Raw genomic sequence first — 18,460 nt, 5'->3', positions numbered from 1 at the left:
GAGCCATAGTGCTTCTGCGTGGGCCCAGGGGACTCAGCAGTGGGGCTCTCCAGGCATCCCCCGAGCCGCAGCGCTTTTGCGCGGGCCCGGGGGACCTGGCAGCGGGGCTCTCCGGGCATCCCCTGAGCCACAGCGCTTCTGAGCAGGCCCGGGGGACCCGGCAGCGGGGCTCTCCGGGCATCCCCCGAGCCGCGGTGCTTCTTTGCGGGCCCGGGGGACTTAGTGGTGGGGCTCTCCAGGCGTGCCCCGAGCCGCAGTGCTTCTGTACCTGCCCGGGGGACCTGGTGGCGGGGCTCTCTGGGCCTCCCCCCAGCCGCAGTGCTTTCAGCGCAGGGGCTGGAGGCGGGGCTTGCCACCGCCACCATTTGCGCGGGCTCCTGGGCTGCCGGAGCGGTACTCCAGTATGCTCCAGCCCCAAAAGACCCCTGGGTATAACACTACCTCGGATACTTGGATGTTATCCATTGTTGAAAACGGTTACCATTTAGCGTTCGCCCACTTACCTCCAGTGATTACAACTATGCAAGCAGTCGATAGTGTTTTCCCAGAGTTGATTACTGAGTTGAATATTTTGATGTCAAAGGGTGAAGTTCAAAAGTTAAGCCCCTCTGCTTCATTGTTTAGTTACTACTCCAGATTTTTCCTGGTGAATAAAAAAGATGGTGGTTCTGAGAGGTCTCAATTTCTTCCTTAACGTATGTAAATTCAGCATGGTTTCCTTGTTGTTAGTTTTACAATTGCTCAACCCAGGTGATTGGTTTGCAGTCTTGGATCTCCAAGACACTAACTTCCACATTCCCATTCATGCGAATCATAGGAAGTATTTACGATTCTTAGTTCAAGGCACCTCTTTACAAGTACAAAGCATTGCCCTTCGGTTTAGCCACTGCTCCTCAGGTGTTTACCAAGTACATGGCAGTAGTGCCCATTTAAGGTCTAAGAGGTGCTCTATCTTCCCCTACTTAGATGATTGGCTATTTACTGCCTCTTCTGCTCTAGAACTCCAAAGACATTTGTCATGGGCCGTACAAACTTGCCAAAAGTACAACTTACAGATTAATTGAAAAAGTTGAGCTTAATTTCCCACCAACAAATGTCCTTTATTGGGTCTAAATTGGATTCTGCTATGGGTAGAGCATTTTTGCCAGAAGACAAGGCCTTATCTATTAAATGCCTTGTCAGGCAATTCATGTCTAATCGCTTTCAGAAAGCCATCACCATCCAAAGATTATTGAGCCTAATGGCTTTGGCATTCTTCATGGTTCCCTTTGCCCACTTAAAAATGCAGCCATTACCGAATTGGTTCATAAGAGTGTTTAACCCCATGCTACACTCTCAGAACTGCTTGTTCTCTATCCCTAGGTGAATCCTGAAAGAATTACAATGGTGGACCCTCAACTCTAACTTACTGATGGGACTCCCCTTTGGTTCCCAGTCTCCTCAAATCACATGGCCCAGAACTGAATGAAGCTTACATATTACCCGATTAGAACTGAGAGCAATTCACTATGCCCTTAATTCTTTTTCAGCTCTGATGCATGGGAAGGTGGTCCAAATTCACACCAACAATGCCACAGTGATGTTTTACATCAACAAACTGGGGTACAGCCTCTCTCCCTTTGTGTCAGGAAGCCATTGTCATTTGGGAATGGGCAACTGCAAACCATGCATCCCTCCAGGCCATTCATATTGCCAGCTTTGAAAACCACAGCAGATTGGGAGACCCCAGACATGAGTGATCCATTCATCAAAATTATATCTACCCCTTTTTTGCATGATGGGGTTTCCCTATGGTGGACCTTTTTGCCACAAGCTCAACTCCAACCCACCCCTTTTTCTTTTCCAGAGTGGGTACAGACCCTCTCTCTCTGTGGGATGCATTTCATTTAATTCAGAACCAGACCCTATTTTATGCCTTCCCACCCCACCACTAATAGGCAGGGTCACAGATGACAAATTGGTTGCAGACCACAAATTGGTCACAGACGACTCCCATTCCATATTGGTCACTCCCTTCTGGCTGACACAGATTTGGTTCCAGGTCCTCCTCCACAGGATGAAAGGCAGGTTTATCCACCTCCCTCGAGTCCCAGATCTACTAAATGTAAAGAACACCCCCGCTTCCAGGGGTGGAGAATCTGCTTGATTGCTAAAACCAGCCATCATTCCCTTTCAGACTCTGTAATTAATATTCTTGTTAACCCTCAAAAACCCTTGACTAGGATTTCCTATACCTTTAAATGAAACTGTTTCCAACAGTGGTTGGGAAATAGACAGGTGTTATCTGTCACCTGTCTGCTGCCTATAATATTAGAATACTTATTGTTTCTGAAATACTCTGGGCTATCAAACTCATCTATAAAGTCCATTTGGCAGCGATTTCTGCTTTCCATGCCCCTGTAGAGGGAAAAATCTCTCTTTTCACATGAAGTTTCAAAAAGATTCCTCAAGGGCCTCAACAATTTGTACCCACCCAGGTCTCCCATTGTGCCACAGTGGTCTCTTTCATTAGTTTTGATATACCGAATGCAATCTCCTTTTGAATCAGTAGCCACTTGCTCTCTGGAGCAGCTCTCCTTCAAAGTCTCCTTTTTAGTAGTCATTACATCTACAAGGAGAGTAGGAGAAATTACAGCACTTAGATCTGATTACCCATTTATAAAAGTTCACAACCATAGGGTAGTGCTAAGACCCAGCATTCATTTTTTACTTAAGGTGGTTTCCAGTTTTCACCTTAGTCAAGATATATCTCTTCCCACTTTTTTCTGCACCTATTGTCTGAGGCAGAAAAGATACTATTTATTTTTTTGTTTCCATTTTTATCCTGCCCTTCCCGTGAAATTCATTGGTACAAGTACCATAAAGGTGAAGGTTTCCCTTGCTCAAAAGCCAGTCGAATCTGACTCTAGGGTTGCGGTGCTCTTCTCCATTTCCAAGCCAAAGAGCCAGTACTGTCCGAAGACGTTTCTGTGGTCATGTGGCCGGCATGACTAAACGTCCACATAAAAAACATTAAAAAATTTACAGTTCCACAGGCCTGCAAGATGGCGCTCTTCCACCAGGCCTTTAGTTATGGAGCCATACCCAACAAACCAAGGCCATGTGTCCAGTACCACCATCGACAGCCTGAGCTTCACTGACCTTAAAATCAATTACCGATGACATTTACTACTATGTTGATGCTACCTTGCTTTGGCCATCGCCACTTAAATTGTTCACTAGCACCTTATGTTGTGTTTTTAAGCTTTTATTTATATTGTTGTTTTATATAAGCCACCCTGAACCTGCTCCGGCGGGGAAGGTGGAGTATAAATCAAATAAATAAATATATATATATTATATTTACAATTTTGTAATTTTGCATAGTAATTTGTGTTTGGTATAAGCGTCTTTCAGTGTCAGTCCTCTCCACCAATGCTCCCTCTAAGCTTTGGAGTTTTGTGAGCAAAGATTCTACTTTGTGAGCTACTGGCATTAAAGTTTGCGAGCGATTTGGCTACTGCATATATCAGTTTGTTCTGGAGCCATCCTTCCTGAGCTAAGACAAAAATCTGTGAGCTGGAGGCTAAAAAACCGTGAGTTAGCTCACACTAACTCAGCTTAGAGGGAACACTGTCTCCACTGGTAGATAAGTTAAAAAGTAGTTATGTGACCTGTTTCTAGATACTGTTGCACATATAACAGTGCATTCATTCCATAAGAGGAGTTAGAGTGATTATCATATCTATCCATTTTGCAATATGGACAGATGCCTCTTATCTAAATCTACCTCACAATGTTAATGCACATTCAATTTCAGTGTGTGCACTAGTTTTTTGATCCAGCACAAGAATCCTTGCATGGAAATGGCTTCTATATGTGTGATTCCCTTGCTGGGTCAAAACAGCTATCTTTTACATTGAGGGCTGAAGCTATTTTGCCTTTGTAAAGCACATTTGTATGTAATGTGTGATATTAAACTAGACTGCTGATATACTAGCCATGGCCATTAGCCAATCGCAAGTAGACAGGGAGTTTCCAACTTTTGGGGTTGTCATGGTTACAACTTCTGAATGGTCAGTTGTCTTGGAGGCCACACCTGCAGTTGTGATCCCCCACGCCCCAACTCTCATTGCGTACGTGTAGCTTCTAGCATGCTGGCCTAGCTTCCAGCATGTAGGTGTGAAGGTATGTGGTTTATGGCATGGCAATTGACCAAATGGTCAGGCATCTGGTTTCAATATGAAATCAACACAGCAGGGATCAGCAAGTTACATTCTAGGGGGAAGGCAGGGGTCTATAGGAATCAATTTTTCTATACAGTACCAGCACCTTGAAGTGAACTCGGTATGCTATTGGCAGCCAGTGCAGTGCCTTCAGCATAGGCCAGATATGCTCCCATCTAGGAAGACCCATCAGAAGCCTAGCTGCGGCATTCTGCACTAGCTGCAGCTTCTGGATGTGCGGCAAGGGCAGCCCCATGTAGAGAGCGTTACAGTAGTCTAATCTCGAGGTGACCATCGCATGGATCACTGTAGCCAGGTCATCGCGGTTGAGGAAGGGAACCAATTGCCGAATCAGCCTAAGATAGTAAAAGCCTAAGATAGTAAAAGGCAGTAGCTGCTACCTGGGCCTCTATTCTTAAGGAGGTTTCCAGGAGCACTCCCAAACTCCTAACCACCGGCACTGGCACTAGTGTTGCCCCACCAAAGGTCAGGAGTGGGACCCCCAAACCACCCCGACTCATGCACAGGACCTCCATCTTCACTGGATTTAGCTTTAGCTGGCTAAGTCTAAGCCAACCAGCCATGGCCTGCAATGCCTGGTCCAGGTCTTCTGGTCTGGGGTTTGACCTGCCACCCAACATCAGATCGAGCTGGGTGTCATCAGCTTACTGGTGACACCCCAGCCCATACCTCCGGGCAACCTGGAAAAGAGGATGCACGTAGGTGTTAAATAACATAGGGGAAAGCACTGCCCCTTGAGGCACTCCGCACTCAAGCAGGTGTCTCCTGGACTGCTGTTCCCCAAGCTCCACCCTTTGTCCCCAACCTTGGAGAAAGAAAGAAAGCCATTGCAAGGCAAGCCCCTGAATCCCCACGTCGGCGAGGTGGTGTGTCAGCAACTGATGGTTGACCATGTCAAACATAGCCGACAGGTCCAACAACAACAGTGCCGCCGAACCGCCGTGATCCAGATGCCTCTGGTCATGAGTAAGAGCGACCAGCACCATCTCCATCCCGTGTCCCGGGCGAAAGCCAGACTGGAAGGGATCTGGACACACATGAGATGTGAAATGTGCCTTAGTGTTTTATTTTAAGAGGACAAGTGAGTTCAGGAAGACCTTGCAATTATTTGTCTGTTTCACCGGACCGTCAAAAGGAAAGACCGTGTCAGCCCAGACATCTAGGTGGATCTCTCTACTATCAAGATGGCCAATGAGTAGGCATCTGTCCAGTGCCCATTACACATACGAGTACACTTGACTAGATCCCAGTCAGCATCTACTGGTTTTCGATGAGGCATCCTGTTGACTGAGGTGTGCAAGGCAGCCACCTGGTTGTCTGCAGACACCTTCATTAAACATTCCTCTGTAGATGTTAATGCAAGAAGGGAGACGTCAGTGGGGACAGCAGTCTTGCATTCTATCTCCCAGTGAGTCCCTCACCCTACCACCTGGTAAGTCAGTTTGTTAGTCTCCTATGTGGAACTACACAGGACAACAATGATGAAAACAGTGTTGCACTTAACTTTAACTGTTGTTCATCGAGTTGTCATTGTGCATATATATATATATATTTCTGGCTCATAGTGGCAGCTCAGGAGAACTGAGGGAGAATACAGAGTGCCTCCCTGGAGCATGTGACTGTTAGGTGGGGAAATGGCTCCAATGGCTCCAGTTGGGAGAGGCTCCTCCTGCTCTCTTACTAGGCTAGCTAGAGAATCTTCTAGTTGCTGGCTTGCACGCCTGCACAGTACCTGTATGTGTGCCTGCACAGTGACAACTCGATAAACAACAGTTACAGGTAAGTGCAACACTGTTTTCCTCAGTACCAAGCCAATAATAAACCAAACCACTGAAATAAAGTTATCAGGCATGATCACTGTTAGACCTGAGGAAGAAGAATCACAAAGAAAAAACAACATCAGCTTGATCTAAGGTAGATGAATGGAGGTGTATCCCATCATTCACAATCTGGCCTATAGGGTAAAGCACCACTAGAACTGATCTTGCAGATTATTCAAGACTGTGAGAACACCACTGACTTACTTTTTAGTCTAAGATTGTAATGTCCTTTGGCAATTTGCAAATAAATTACTACTGCTGCTTACAAGTGTCAAACCCCAAAATCCAAAAAATCTTTTTCTGTCACCATGGGGGTCACCTAGGGGCAGATGCCCATTCCACTTATGATGCCCATGAAAGTTATGCTATTGGACTTGAATTTTGTTCTATTGCTACAAATAGCACGGCTACCTACCTGAAACTATGGCTGCTCCTGGTCTCTGAGGTGCCACGCTTAGCCATTCTCTACTTAACTGACCCTATTGTTTAAACCTGGGGTGTCAAACATACAGCCTGTGGGCCGGATCCAGCCCCTACAGGGCTTGGATCTGGCCCCCAAGCAACTGGCTCTCTGCTGCTTCCTTCTCTGGGGTGCTGCCGCCACTGCATCTCTGCTGGCTTTTACCAAGCTCCCTCTTCCTGGTTCCTGCTTTGTGCGGGAGAGAACCTTACCCTCCATTGGCTGAGCTCTTCTCCTTTTGAAGGAAGGGAAGGAAGCTACCCAAGCCTCCCTTCCCTCCATTGGCTGAGCTCTCCTCCTTTGAAAAGAAGGAAGGAGGGAAAGTGAAAGCGAGTGTTTGTGCAGGAGAAAGAACAAGCCTGACTCCCGTGATGCCCTTAAGACCAGCAAAGTTTTATTTCAGGTATAAGCTTTCATTCTTCTTCTGATGGGTATTGGATTCTTCATACTTTAAATTGAGATTGCCCTGCTCTGCTGTGTTTCTCTGAGACTTGGTATCTCTCTGTCTCTCTCTCGGTATCTTTTTCTCTCACACACATGTATGTGTGTTAAAATGAAGGAGAACGTTGGGATAAGGGGAAAGGAGAATTAAAAGGAAATTATTTTGGCTTATTCTGAAAAGTTTTTTTTAAGATTAGATTTCTCAATGCCTAACTGACCCTGATTAGGAATTAGAACACTTGGATTGGATTCCTCCTGGATGGAACTGAGACCTAGGTTTCCTGTCTCATTACCATTGCTGGTATCGCCACACCTACTACCCCTCTGTATATCACAGCTAATCCAATCAAGCTTACTATTGTCATTTTCATTCTGCTTAGCAAGTTTATCTGGTGTAATATACCATCTATAAAACATCTTATACATATTTTCTTTATATGATACTGCCTTAGTCATTTTAATATTTTTAGACCATATCTGGTCCCACTTTCTCCATGTAATATTATGACCTACGTTTTGGGCCCATAGAATCATATTTTGCTTAACTGTTTCATCTACCAGCAGATCCTCTAACAAAATTTTATGATTTTCTTCATCAGTTTATCATTCAAAAATACAAGAATTTTTTCTAATTCAGTTAGTTTGTCATTAAAGCGAGTCTTTTTATCTTTATTATAGATAGATTCTAATTGCGTTTTATTCCACCAAGACAAGTGTTCTGGCAATTTCAAGCAATTTTTCTCATCCAAAATATCTCGATATTATCTTGAATAGCTCTTCACCTGTAGAGACATTTGGCAAGGTAAATGCTTCCAATGGTACTATGAGTCTCGATTTTTTTAATATAAAACCTTCTATAAATTGGGTCCCATACTTTTAATAAAGCCGCTCTTAGCCAGTGCTGCTTAAAGTATTTCTGTGTTGTGGCTTTCTCATACCATAAAAATGCGTTCCATCCTAAAGCTAAATCGTGGCCTTCGAGTTTCAGTAACCTTCTGTCTTCCAAAGTAATCCATTCCATTAGCCATGGGATGGAGACAGCACTGGTCGCCCTCATGGATGACCTTCAGAGGCATCTGGCTTGGGGCAGTTCGGCAGTGTTGTTGTTGTTAGACCTGTCGGCAGTGTTCAACATGGTCAACCACCAAATACTGATCTACCAGCTCACTGATGCTGGGATTCAGGGGTCTGCCTTGCAGTGGCTTTCCTCGTTTCTTCAGGGTTGGGGACAAAGGGTGGTGCTAGGGGAACAGATGTCCCAAAGGCACCCGCTTGTCTGCGGTGTGCCCCAAGAGGCAATACTTTCCCTGGTGTTATTTAACATCTATATGCGCCCCCTTGCCCAGATTGCCTGGAGGCATGGGCTGGGATGTCACCAGTATGCAGATGACACCCAGATCTATCTGTTGTTGGGCGGCCAGTCTGACTCTAGTCTGGGAGATCTAGACCTGGCGTTGCAGGCCATGGCTGGTTGGCTTAGACTGAGCCAATTGAAATTGAATCCGACAAAGACGGAAGTCCTATGCCTGAGTCGGGGTGGCTTGGGGGTAGGGATCCCACTCCTGACTTTCGACAGTGTACCATTGGTGCCAGTGCCGGAGGTTAGGAGCTTGGGAGTGCTCTTGGATGCCTCCTTAAAGATGGAGGCCCAGGTAACAGCCACCACTAAGTCAGCCTTTTATCATCTTTGGCTGATCAAGCAGCTGGTTCCCTTCCTCGAACGCAACGACTTGGCGATAGTGATCCACACAATGCTCACCTTGAGGCTAGACTACTGTAATGCTTTCTACATGGGACTGCCCTTGTCCCAAATCTGGAGGCTTCAGCTGGTGCAGAATGCACCAGCCAGTCTGTTGTTGGGTCTCCCCATGTGGGAGCACATTCAGCCTGCGCTAAAAGCACTGCATTGGCTGCCTATAGCATACCGAATTCATTTCAAGATGCTGGTTCTTACCTTTAAATCCCTTTATGGTCAGGGGCCTACCTACCTGAGGGACTGCCTTTACCCACATGTTCCCCAGAGAGCACTGCAGTCAGGATCCCCAAGCCGTCTGGTCCTTCTGGGCCACAAAGACTTCAGGCTGGCATCAACTAGGGCCAGGACCTTCTCAGTAGCAGCTCCATGTTGGTGGAACGAGCTCTTGGAAGACCTCAGGGCTCTGTGGGACCTTTTACAGTTCCACAGGCCTGCAAGATGGAGCTCTTCCACCAGGCCTTTAGTTATGGAGCCACACCCAACACACCAACGCCCTGTGTCCAGTACCACCATTGACAGCCTGAGCTTCACTGACTTTAAAATCAATTACCGACGACATTTACTACTATGTTGATGCTACCCTGTTTTGGCCATCGCCACTTAAATTGTTCACTAGCACCTTATGTTGTGTTTTTAAGCTTTTATTTATATTGTTGTTTTAGCTACTGCGTTTTATATAAGGCACCCTGAGCCTGCTCCGGTGGGGAAGGCGGAGTATAAATCAAATAAATAAATATTATATTTACAATTTTGTAATTTTGCATAGTAATTTGTGTTTGGTATAAGCGTCTTTCAGTGTCAGTCCTCTCCACCAATGCTCCCTCTAAGCTTTGGAGTTTTGTGAGCAAAAATTCTACTTTGTGAGCTACTGGCATTAAAGTTTGCGAGCGATTTGGCTACTGCATATATCAGTTTGTTCTGGAGCCATCCTTCCTGAGCTAAGACAAAAATCTGTGAGCTGGAGGCTAAAAAACGGTGAGTTAGCTCACACTAACTCAGCTTAGAGGGAACACTGTCTCCACTGGTAGATAAGTTAAAAAGTAGTTATGTGACCTGTTTCTAGATACTGTTGCACATATAACAGTGCATTCATTCCATAAGAGGAGTTAGAGTGATTATCATATCTATCCATTTTGCAATATGGACAGATGCCTCTTATCTAAATCTACCTCACAATGTTAATGCACATTCAATTTCAGTGTGTGCACTAGTTTTTTGATCCAGCACAAGAATCCTTGCATGGAAATGGCTTCTATATGTGTGATTCCCTTGCTGGATCAAAACAGCTATCTTTTACATTGAGGGCTGAAGCTATTTTGCCTTTGTAAAGCACATTTGTATGTAATGTGTGATATTAAACTAGACTGCTGATATATTTGCTGTCTTTCACTGCACCTCAGTAATGTGTGAGTCAGCTAAGAACAAGATAGCCAGAACTGTAGCAGGCAAAATACATTTCCAATAATTAACTCTTTGTACGTAAAGGCTAGTTCTTCATATTACACAGTATAGTCCAATGGTCAACAACATAGGGCTCAATTTGAATAGGGAAACTGATTAAAATACACTCTCTGTCTTGTTATGAGTCACTGAACTTATAGTATGGTAAAGTAGACAAATGATCTGAAAGTCATTGTAAAATCTCCTTGGTGCCAACTTTCTTAGGATTTTTAAAATGTTGTTAATAGGTCTTAGCATCCTGGCCACGAGATACTTTAGGCTAGAGGTCACTCATGGAGCTACATAGTAGGAATGAGGGTAGTGGAGCAAGCCTATATGTCAGATTCCTATTAAGAAATTGTCCCCAACATGCCAGCAAAGGGCAATGCTTTGAATATTAAACAGAACAAAGGAGTTGTACTTATTATCCACAAAGACTGCAACTGGTAAACCTTCAAACCAACTACATGCATTCTGCAAGGAAAGAAAATGCATTTGTGATACAAACATTTTTTATTGGGGGGGGGGGCTGGGAACAAATGCTTTCTCTTATTTGCTAGTCAATCAACACATTAAAATTCTTCAGTTGTTTTGAGCACCAGAGTAGAAAAGGATTATTACTACCAGTAGACCAGGTGATACTATCACATTATTTTGTGTTGAAACATTTTATTCAGTAATGTGTTGTTGAACACACGGCTGACAGATTGCTACATTGTGCACTTAGCCGATGATTCTCTAGAATATAATAATCCCTTTTGAATATTATTGAAAAGTGGGTCAGCATTCCCCATTGTCCCCACTTTGCTATGGCCTGTACTAGTCAGCTTGGAATCTATCTAAGTAGGAAGTTATTTTCATTCAGGTCAGAAAAACCGATGTTAATATCACAATATTGAGTAAAGAGAGGGTTTTTTACTCTTCCAAACCAACTGACAGTCACTTTCACTGGCTGTCCTTGAGTCACTGGACAGAGAGAATGTTCTCTATCCGTTTTCTCAATACCACCTATCATTTTATAAAACTTTGCCATGTCCTCCACACCATAGTCAACTTTTTGTAAACTAAAATGTTCCAAGCACTTTAGCTTCTCACAGGGAGAGTGATGTAACCCCTTAATCACTTTGGTTGCCCCTTTCTGCACCCTTTGTAGCTCTACAATATACTTTTTTGTGGTGTGAAGGCCACAAGTATATACAATATGCCTAATGCAGCTGCACCATTAATTTATATAACAACATTGCAAAGTCGGCACATTTTTTCTCCTCTATATAGAATTTACCTTTATTTATCACTTATTCTTATTCAGCTGTCCACCAAATACCTGCTAACCAGTTCAGATCTTACCAGTGCATATGTAAAGTCAGGACCCCCCCCCCAAGGGCGTCATTTGACTGTTACTGATGATGAACCCTGACGTTGTTGCCCTCTAATGCCCTGCAATAACACAAAGGGATCTGAGGCTTGCCTTGGTCTCATTTTGTTCTTGGAGTGACAGCCACATGAGAAGCTTGGTGCTGTTCCCTGAGTGGTTACTTGAGTGGTGCTGAGTAGGCAATCCAGGATGGGGGTGGGGTTGACTACAAGAAATCAAGAGTGGCTGAATGTCTCTTGTGGGTTGCCAGTCAGTCATTGCTGTTCCAGAATAGTAATGCTGAGTGTTTGTAAACCACATAATTTAGCAAAATAATATGAAAATATCCCATTTCCTTCCCCTTATTTCATAACAGATGACTTACTTCAGGCTTCATAATGCATTACTAACAACCATCTGATTTAATAGTGTTAAAATATTCATCTTTATTAACTATTTATTTTATACTTGGAATGAGTTGGATTCCCATCAAAACAGTGAACAAAAGTCACTGGCCTTCACAGGGGCATAACATCTTTCATAACGTTCTTTGAAATGTAATTTCTTTTCTCTGTTTATTTAGGTGATATACGCAATGACTTGTACCTGACTCTAGAGAAGGGGGACTTTGAGAGAGGTGGGAAAAGTGTCCAGAAGAACATTGAAGTTACTATGTATGTTCTTTATGCAGATGGAGAGATTCTTAAGGTAAAGATATGCAGTCCCATTTGGTTTTTGTTTTGTCTTAGAGATTTTTTTAGGGGGTGGATATTTAATGATGGAAGGATAGAATTTTCTTGATGAGTTCTGTGCAGAGCTTTAGGTATGATTTATATGTCACATTTCCCATGTGGAAAGTAAGATGTCACTATGGAAAGAATTGTGTAAAAGCGTTGTCACACATTTGTTTTCACATGCCTGAACTTTGAGATTCTATATACAGTTGCTCTTGTGTGTAAAGAAAGCACATGAGTGACAACAAGGGAGCCCTTGGCTATTAAGTCCTCTGAGCAAACAATTCACCCTCACAAGCTGTCAGTCTTTCCCTCTCCGTCAACATTTTCATCATTCCCACAGATTTGCTGTTGCAGTGATCAAAACTATTTGGAGGTCTTTTGACATTGTCAAGCAGAGGATTTTGTCTGAAATGATCTCTGCTCCTTAAATAGTCATGCTTTTTGGCTTCTGAAACAAGTTAAGACTCACATATTGCATCTGACAACCATAAGCAATCCTTAATCCAATAAAATACATACTAATAATTTAAAACAAACCCAAAGTCCTGTTATAAGAAGAAGAAGAGGATTTATTTCTTGGAACAATTATGCTCCATCTTTCCCCAACCAGGTTCAAAGCAGCTTACAAACAGGAAAGCCTCACCGTATTTATAAAACTATATTTCCAAGAAAACCAATATAATACATCCAATTCACAACTTTAAAAACCCTCAAATATCATTAACAAAGCTAGACAAAAACTCAGATTTGCACCTCTTTCTGAGTATCAGCAGATATCAGCTCCTTCTTACTTCTTCTGGCTGGCTGTTCCTCGAGGTAAATATCATAACAGTCACAGATTCTGGCAGTGAAGATGCAAACAATTTTGGGAGGAGGAGTGATAAGAAACTGACTGAAGGAATGCTGCTGGCTATGGATTTATGCACAGAGAAGCAGATATTTAGATATGTGGGTTCTAGTTTCTGAAGTCATTAAAGGCAAAATACTAGCTTGGAAATAGACAGGCACTCAGGTAACTGTTCTAACACAGATGTAGTAGGTTAACATCAGGCAGCTCCTGATAACAGACATGCCATCACAGTTTGCACTGACTGTATCTTGTCTGGATTGAACTTCATCTGGTTCTTTTGTAGCCATTCACCACTGCCTGAAGACATTAATTCAGAACTGAAATAGCAGCATCCAGGGCTCAGATAAATAAATGTAGGATGTCATATTGATGACACTCATCCTGAAACATTTCAATCAGTGGCCTCACATGAATATTAAAGGGCATTGGTGATAACACTGATTCCTGTGGCTCTCCACTGGTCAGCTCTGAAACAGCTTACTCTGCCTTTTTGGGTGGCATTTTTTCCACATGTGCATGTGTGTGTGTGTGTGTGCACCTGGAAGTCATGGAGACCTCTGGTGACTGGCATGTACTGGGGGCCTGGAGGATATTCAGAGATCTGGCTGAATAAAGCCTGTCCCCACCTCTCACCTCTGGTATTTCAAGGTCTCCCATCCATCTACTTGCCAGAGTCAACCCTACTTAGCTTCTGAGCTCTGATGAGATCAGGCTTGCCTGGGCTATCCAGGTCAGGGGCTTACTCTGCCTTTTTGATGGCCTACTTTCTCAATTGGCACAACAACAAAAATTCTAGTCCTTTCAATAGTAACTCCATACCCCACATTGTAATAGAATGGAATGATCAGCTATGAAACATTGCTGAAAGATCCTGTGGAATCAGCAAAGATGGATTGCCTTTATCACCAGACCAACTAAGGCCACCTTGGGCCCAAACACTGGCCTGAAGCCAGATAGAAATAGGTCATCCTGGCATACCTACGGTTGCTCTGCATTATTCACTCAGTAATTTTAACACCAAAAAATGTAAACTGAAACCTTGGCCACATCCATCATAGACGAAAAAAGGTTTTAAAGCAAATACCTTATTACTGCCTTCAGGAAGAGACCCCCTCCTAAGACTTTCTCCCAACAAGATTCTATAAGGGGTTTCAGAAACCCCTGTCAGCAACCATTAAAAAGATATGTCTGACAGGTAGATGTTTCTGATACAATAGGTAATGTATTTATTTCAACCTGACACCTACATCAGGTCAGAATCTCACAGCTAAGGGCCAAATTACTATCAGTAGAGAAGTAGGACCAAGTTGTTACCAGATCACAAGCCAGCTGAGATAGTTGAACTGGTAAAGATGCAGTTTACATGATGATGGAGGAGAAACAAGCTGTCTGTGCTGCTGCTGTCATCCTGCAAGTCTGCAGTGGACTTTATGGTATGTTGCATTTAATTCAGTCAAAAGGTTTCACCAATTTTGCTCGAGACATCTTTCAGTCCTTTTTATTTCCCTGGTAAACTGTGGAACTGGGATGATGCTCAAGGAGGAGAAAGAGCACTGAGGAATGACCCTCAGTATTGTGATGGATAGTCTGTCATTATGATGGACACACAGGCCTCAACATAGCTGCTGTTGAGAATTTTAGAATCCCCCAGAACATTCTGAAAAACAGTTGAATTTAATTATCTCCAATGTTAGGCCATCCTAACTGGTACTCTGCTCCTGCAAGAAGGAGGTAACAGATTCAACTGTACCTTCAGCGGGCAGTGATCATATAATGACAAGAGCCAAATTTCTAATCCCACCTCGCAGATCACCACCCACCTGCACAGAACTGAAAATAACATGTTCTTCATGTATCGAGCCCAACACAATCTGAGATTGCCATGGGAGTCATGAAGTTCTAAGCTTGTCCCAGCAAGGTGATCTCAAAATGGGTATTAAAGTTTCCAGGGACAAGCAAATCTGATACCACATCCACCAGTTGTGCAGACGAGTTCGGGACCTCACGGAGGCCCTTTTCACTGTAAAAGTTTAAAGGGAAGTCTTCGCTTCAGGGCACGCTTTTTGGGACAGGGTGTTCTGCGCCTGCACGAAGATCTCAACTCTGTGGATGGTTGCCTATGCACATGTGGAAAATGTAAAAAAAAATTAAAAAACCACTGACACGCGCTGCTGCACGTCAGTAGTGTGAACGGGCATATTGTGATGTGCTGCGCAGTCAGGAGGTAAGTATGATCGCGTTTCTTCCAGATCAAATGGCTCCGGTTCCAACTGGAGCAGTTTATGCCAGCTTAAAGGGCCCATCTGAACGCACCCACTGAGATGGAATTAGAATATATAGATAGAATAACATCAGAAAAATCAGGTTGTGGTCCAGCAGGTCAGGTATATGTGCTCCTCTAAAAGTAGAGCATGCATCATCAACATCTTATTGTTCCCTGATCTGGCACAAAGAAACAACAAGGTTGAATCTGCAGACATAAAAGCCTTTCCACTCACACTTTTCTGGATGGGTCAGAAATTGGATAAGTGAAGAGCCCCACTATACCTCACATCCCCTTACACCATCCAGATATCAGTAAGTGATCAAATGTGCTTAAACAATCTCTAAAAAATAATAACTGTGCACTGTAAAAACCCGCACAAGAGCTTACAAAAAGAGACTCCAACACAATAAGTAATTCAACACATGTAATCCATCATAGGAAAATACAAAAGTCCACAATTTCCGCAAGGGGAAGAACAAAGTCCAGAATAGAAATCTCTCAGAGGGAAACAATAAAGTCTGGAATAGATGTCCAACACTTTTCCTAAGTATTGATCAGTGTTTTGGACTTCAGGTCCTTCCTCAGGAACTAAAAGCTATAAGAATATAAAATACAATCATGCTTATAAAATACAAGCATTTTTAGCCATTTTAACCACATAATATTTCACAAAGTACAAACATTTTATTACAACCTTTTTATCCACATTAAACAGTTATTTTATAACCATTTTTATCAATATTAAACACTTATTTTATAAAGTCTCATGCAGTCTTACCCACTACAGGAAGTCTCATTGCAGTTTCTTAACAGGTAAACATTATTCAGTTTCTCTGTAAAAGAAAATATCTCCTTAGAATTAATCATATCTCTCATTCCTTTACTACAACAGGAGTTTTGGTTAGTTTGACATTGTTAATTTTCTACCCATAAAAGGCCAATGTCATAAAATGGCAATTTTATCTTTCCTCATGACCAAATCGTGTCTGGATAGGAAGGCAGAGGACTTTCTCTACCTGCCAACAGTTGACCTTAGGCTTGCCAAGTCCCCCCGGGGGGTGGGGAAACCCCCACCCCAGAGGCCCATTCCCCGCCGCCGGTGGATCAGGCCCCGGGGAGAACCCCACCCCGACATGCGCATCACCCGGAAGTGACGTGACGCCGCCGGGCACGCTGGGGGCGGGGCCACGGTCATCCAAGGGAAAACTCTATGGTTTTCCCTCGAATGGTCGTGGCCCCACCCCCAGTTTGCCTGGCGTCGTCACATCACTTCTGGGTGATGTGCGCTCCAGACGCCGGATGGGAGTCCCCCGCTCCGGAGGAATTTACACTTGGCAACCCTAGTTGACATAGTGAGAGGAAGAATAAAATTTTAAAAATGAGAACCAGCTGGAATGAATTCAATGGGTTGCTGGCTAGAAATGAGAATACTTCATTGGAGGAGTACAGAGTGCATCTTGTGTTAAAGGAGATGGTAACCTGTACCTTTGAGAATCATCATTAGTTACCGAGAATCTTGGCAGCTTTAGTTCAACCTTCACCTTCATTTTGTTTTTTGGAAGTTGGTGAAGTATGTGGTAACAGAGCAATTTCAGATGACCATGGATAATACATTTGTCCTTGATTCTTCTAAAACTGGCTTCTGATCTGCTTTATGGGGACAGAAATGACTTTAGTGGCCCTACTGAATGATCAATCTCAAGACCAGGAAGTTGGAAATTGGCAGACTATACTAAACAGTCTTAACATCTGGTTTTGATATTGCAGTCCATGCTAAACAGTCTTAACATATGATTGGGCTGTATGTCCACTAGTTTGCTTGTATCTGTGCACATTTTTAGGGATGGAGGCATTGGAGAAGTTGGCTTAGGTATACAATGCTCTCCAATGATCAGTGCTTCTACCATTGCTTTTCCACATCTATTTGAAGAACTCATCCATAGCTGTGTTGCTGGATGTTATCAATATGCAGATGACATTCAGCTTTATATTTCTTTGACCAAGCATCTGGAGCTGTTCTGAGCCAGTGTTTGAAACCTGTGATTGAATGGGTGAAGATTGAATGGCTTCATGCCTTTTGTTGCATATTGCCCAGAGCCCTGCCTAGGCAGGGATAGTGTGGTTAATAAATCAAATCAATAAATAATAAAGCAGAATTCAGACATCAGATAGGTGATCTGATGAAATCTGATGAAAGGTGAAGAAAAAGAAGAAGAGATTGGATTTATCAGAGTGGCTTACAAACTTCTCTCCCTTCCCCTCCCCACAACAGACACCCTGTGAGGTAGATGGGGCTGAGAGAGCTCTGACAGAAACTGCTGTTTCAAGAACAGCTCTGACAGAACTATGGATTGCCCAAGGTCATCCAGCAGGTGCAAGTGGAGGAGTGGGGAATCAAGCCCGGTTCTCCCAGATAAGATTCCATCTTATAGTCAGGTCCAGAGCTTGGATATGATCCTGGATCCAGCTATTCTTTTTTCCTATATGTGACCAGGGCAGCATTTTATTTTGAATTTCACCCCTTTCTGAACACAAAAGAGAAGGCATGTTTGAATACAGAACATTCTTAGCTGAAGGATATTTGGTAGTTAGGAAAGACCTTTGCTTGAGACTCTGAAGAGCCATGACCATTCAGTTGGTACTTAATATAGGGCTGTCCAGAAATGTCAACTATAGTGCAAGCAATTGCTTCATGCCTCCTAATTGGGAGCGGGGTTCAGCATGTTTAGTAATGTTGTGTCATTTGTTCTGGCTTCCTGTCTGCTTCTGAGCCCATGATGAGGTACTGGTGTAACCTCTGAAATTCCTCATACCCAGGAACACACACACATCAACTATTAACTTCTATTATCACCCCCCACTCTTGCTGTATTTCTCAGACTGCTTTGAATGCCATTGCTTTTTCAGATGAGAACAGCTGTTAGCAAAAACAGAGTGTTTGCAGTGGTAAAGCCTTTATGTTATAGAGGGCTGTTGGTTTTTCTGTTTTTAAGAAGACTGGAAGTTTTTATTTTGGTGTTTGTATTTTTTTTTAAATATAGTTTATTTATTTTATCATATAACAAATATAATGTAAATCCAATATGTTAAAAAAAAAAATAACTGATCCT

General features: G+C 43.3%; 1 protein-coding gene across 1 annotated transcript in view; it reads left to right on the top strand.

Moving 5' to 3' along the window:
- Nucleotides 1-18,460, top strand: part of DOCK3 (dedicator of cytokinesis 3) — a gene marked incomplete at its 5' end in the record, with an annotated part of 323,062 nt that overhangs the window by 132,630 nt on the left and 171,972 nt on the right. The window contains one exon of the mRNA XM_015424016.1: nucleotides 12,081-12,205. Coding sequence (XP_015279502.1) covers nucleotides 12,081-12,205 — 125 coding nt within the window. The remainder of the gene's footprint in view (nucleotides 1-12,080; nucleotides 12,206-18,460) is intronic.

The sequence above is a fragment of the Gekko japonicus genome, unplaced genomic scaffold (assembly GCF_001447785.1).
Source record: "Gekko japonicus isolate JY-2015 unplaced genomic scaffold, Gekko_japonicus_V1.1 scaffold477, whole genome shotgun sequence".
Classification (NCBI taxonomy): Eukaryota; Metazoa; Chordata; class Lepidosauria; order Squamata; family Gekkonidae; genus Gekko; species Gekko japonicus.
Note: the sequence above shows the minus strand (reverse complement) of the source record. Positions and strands in the feature narration are given on the sequence as shown.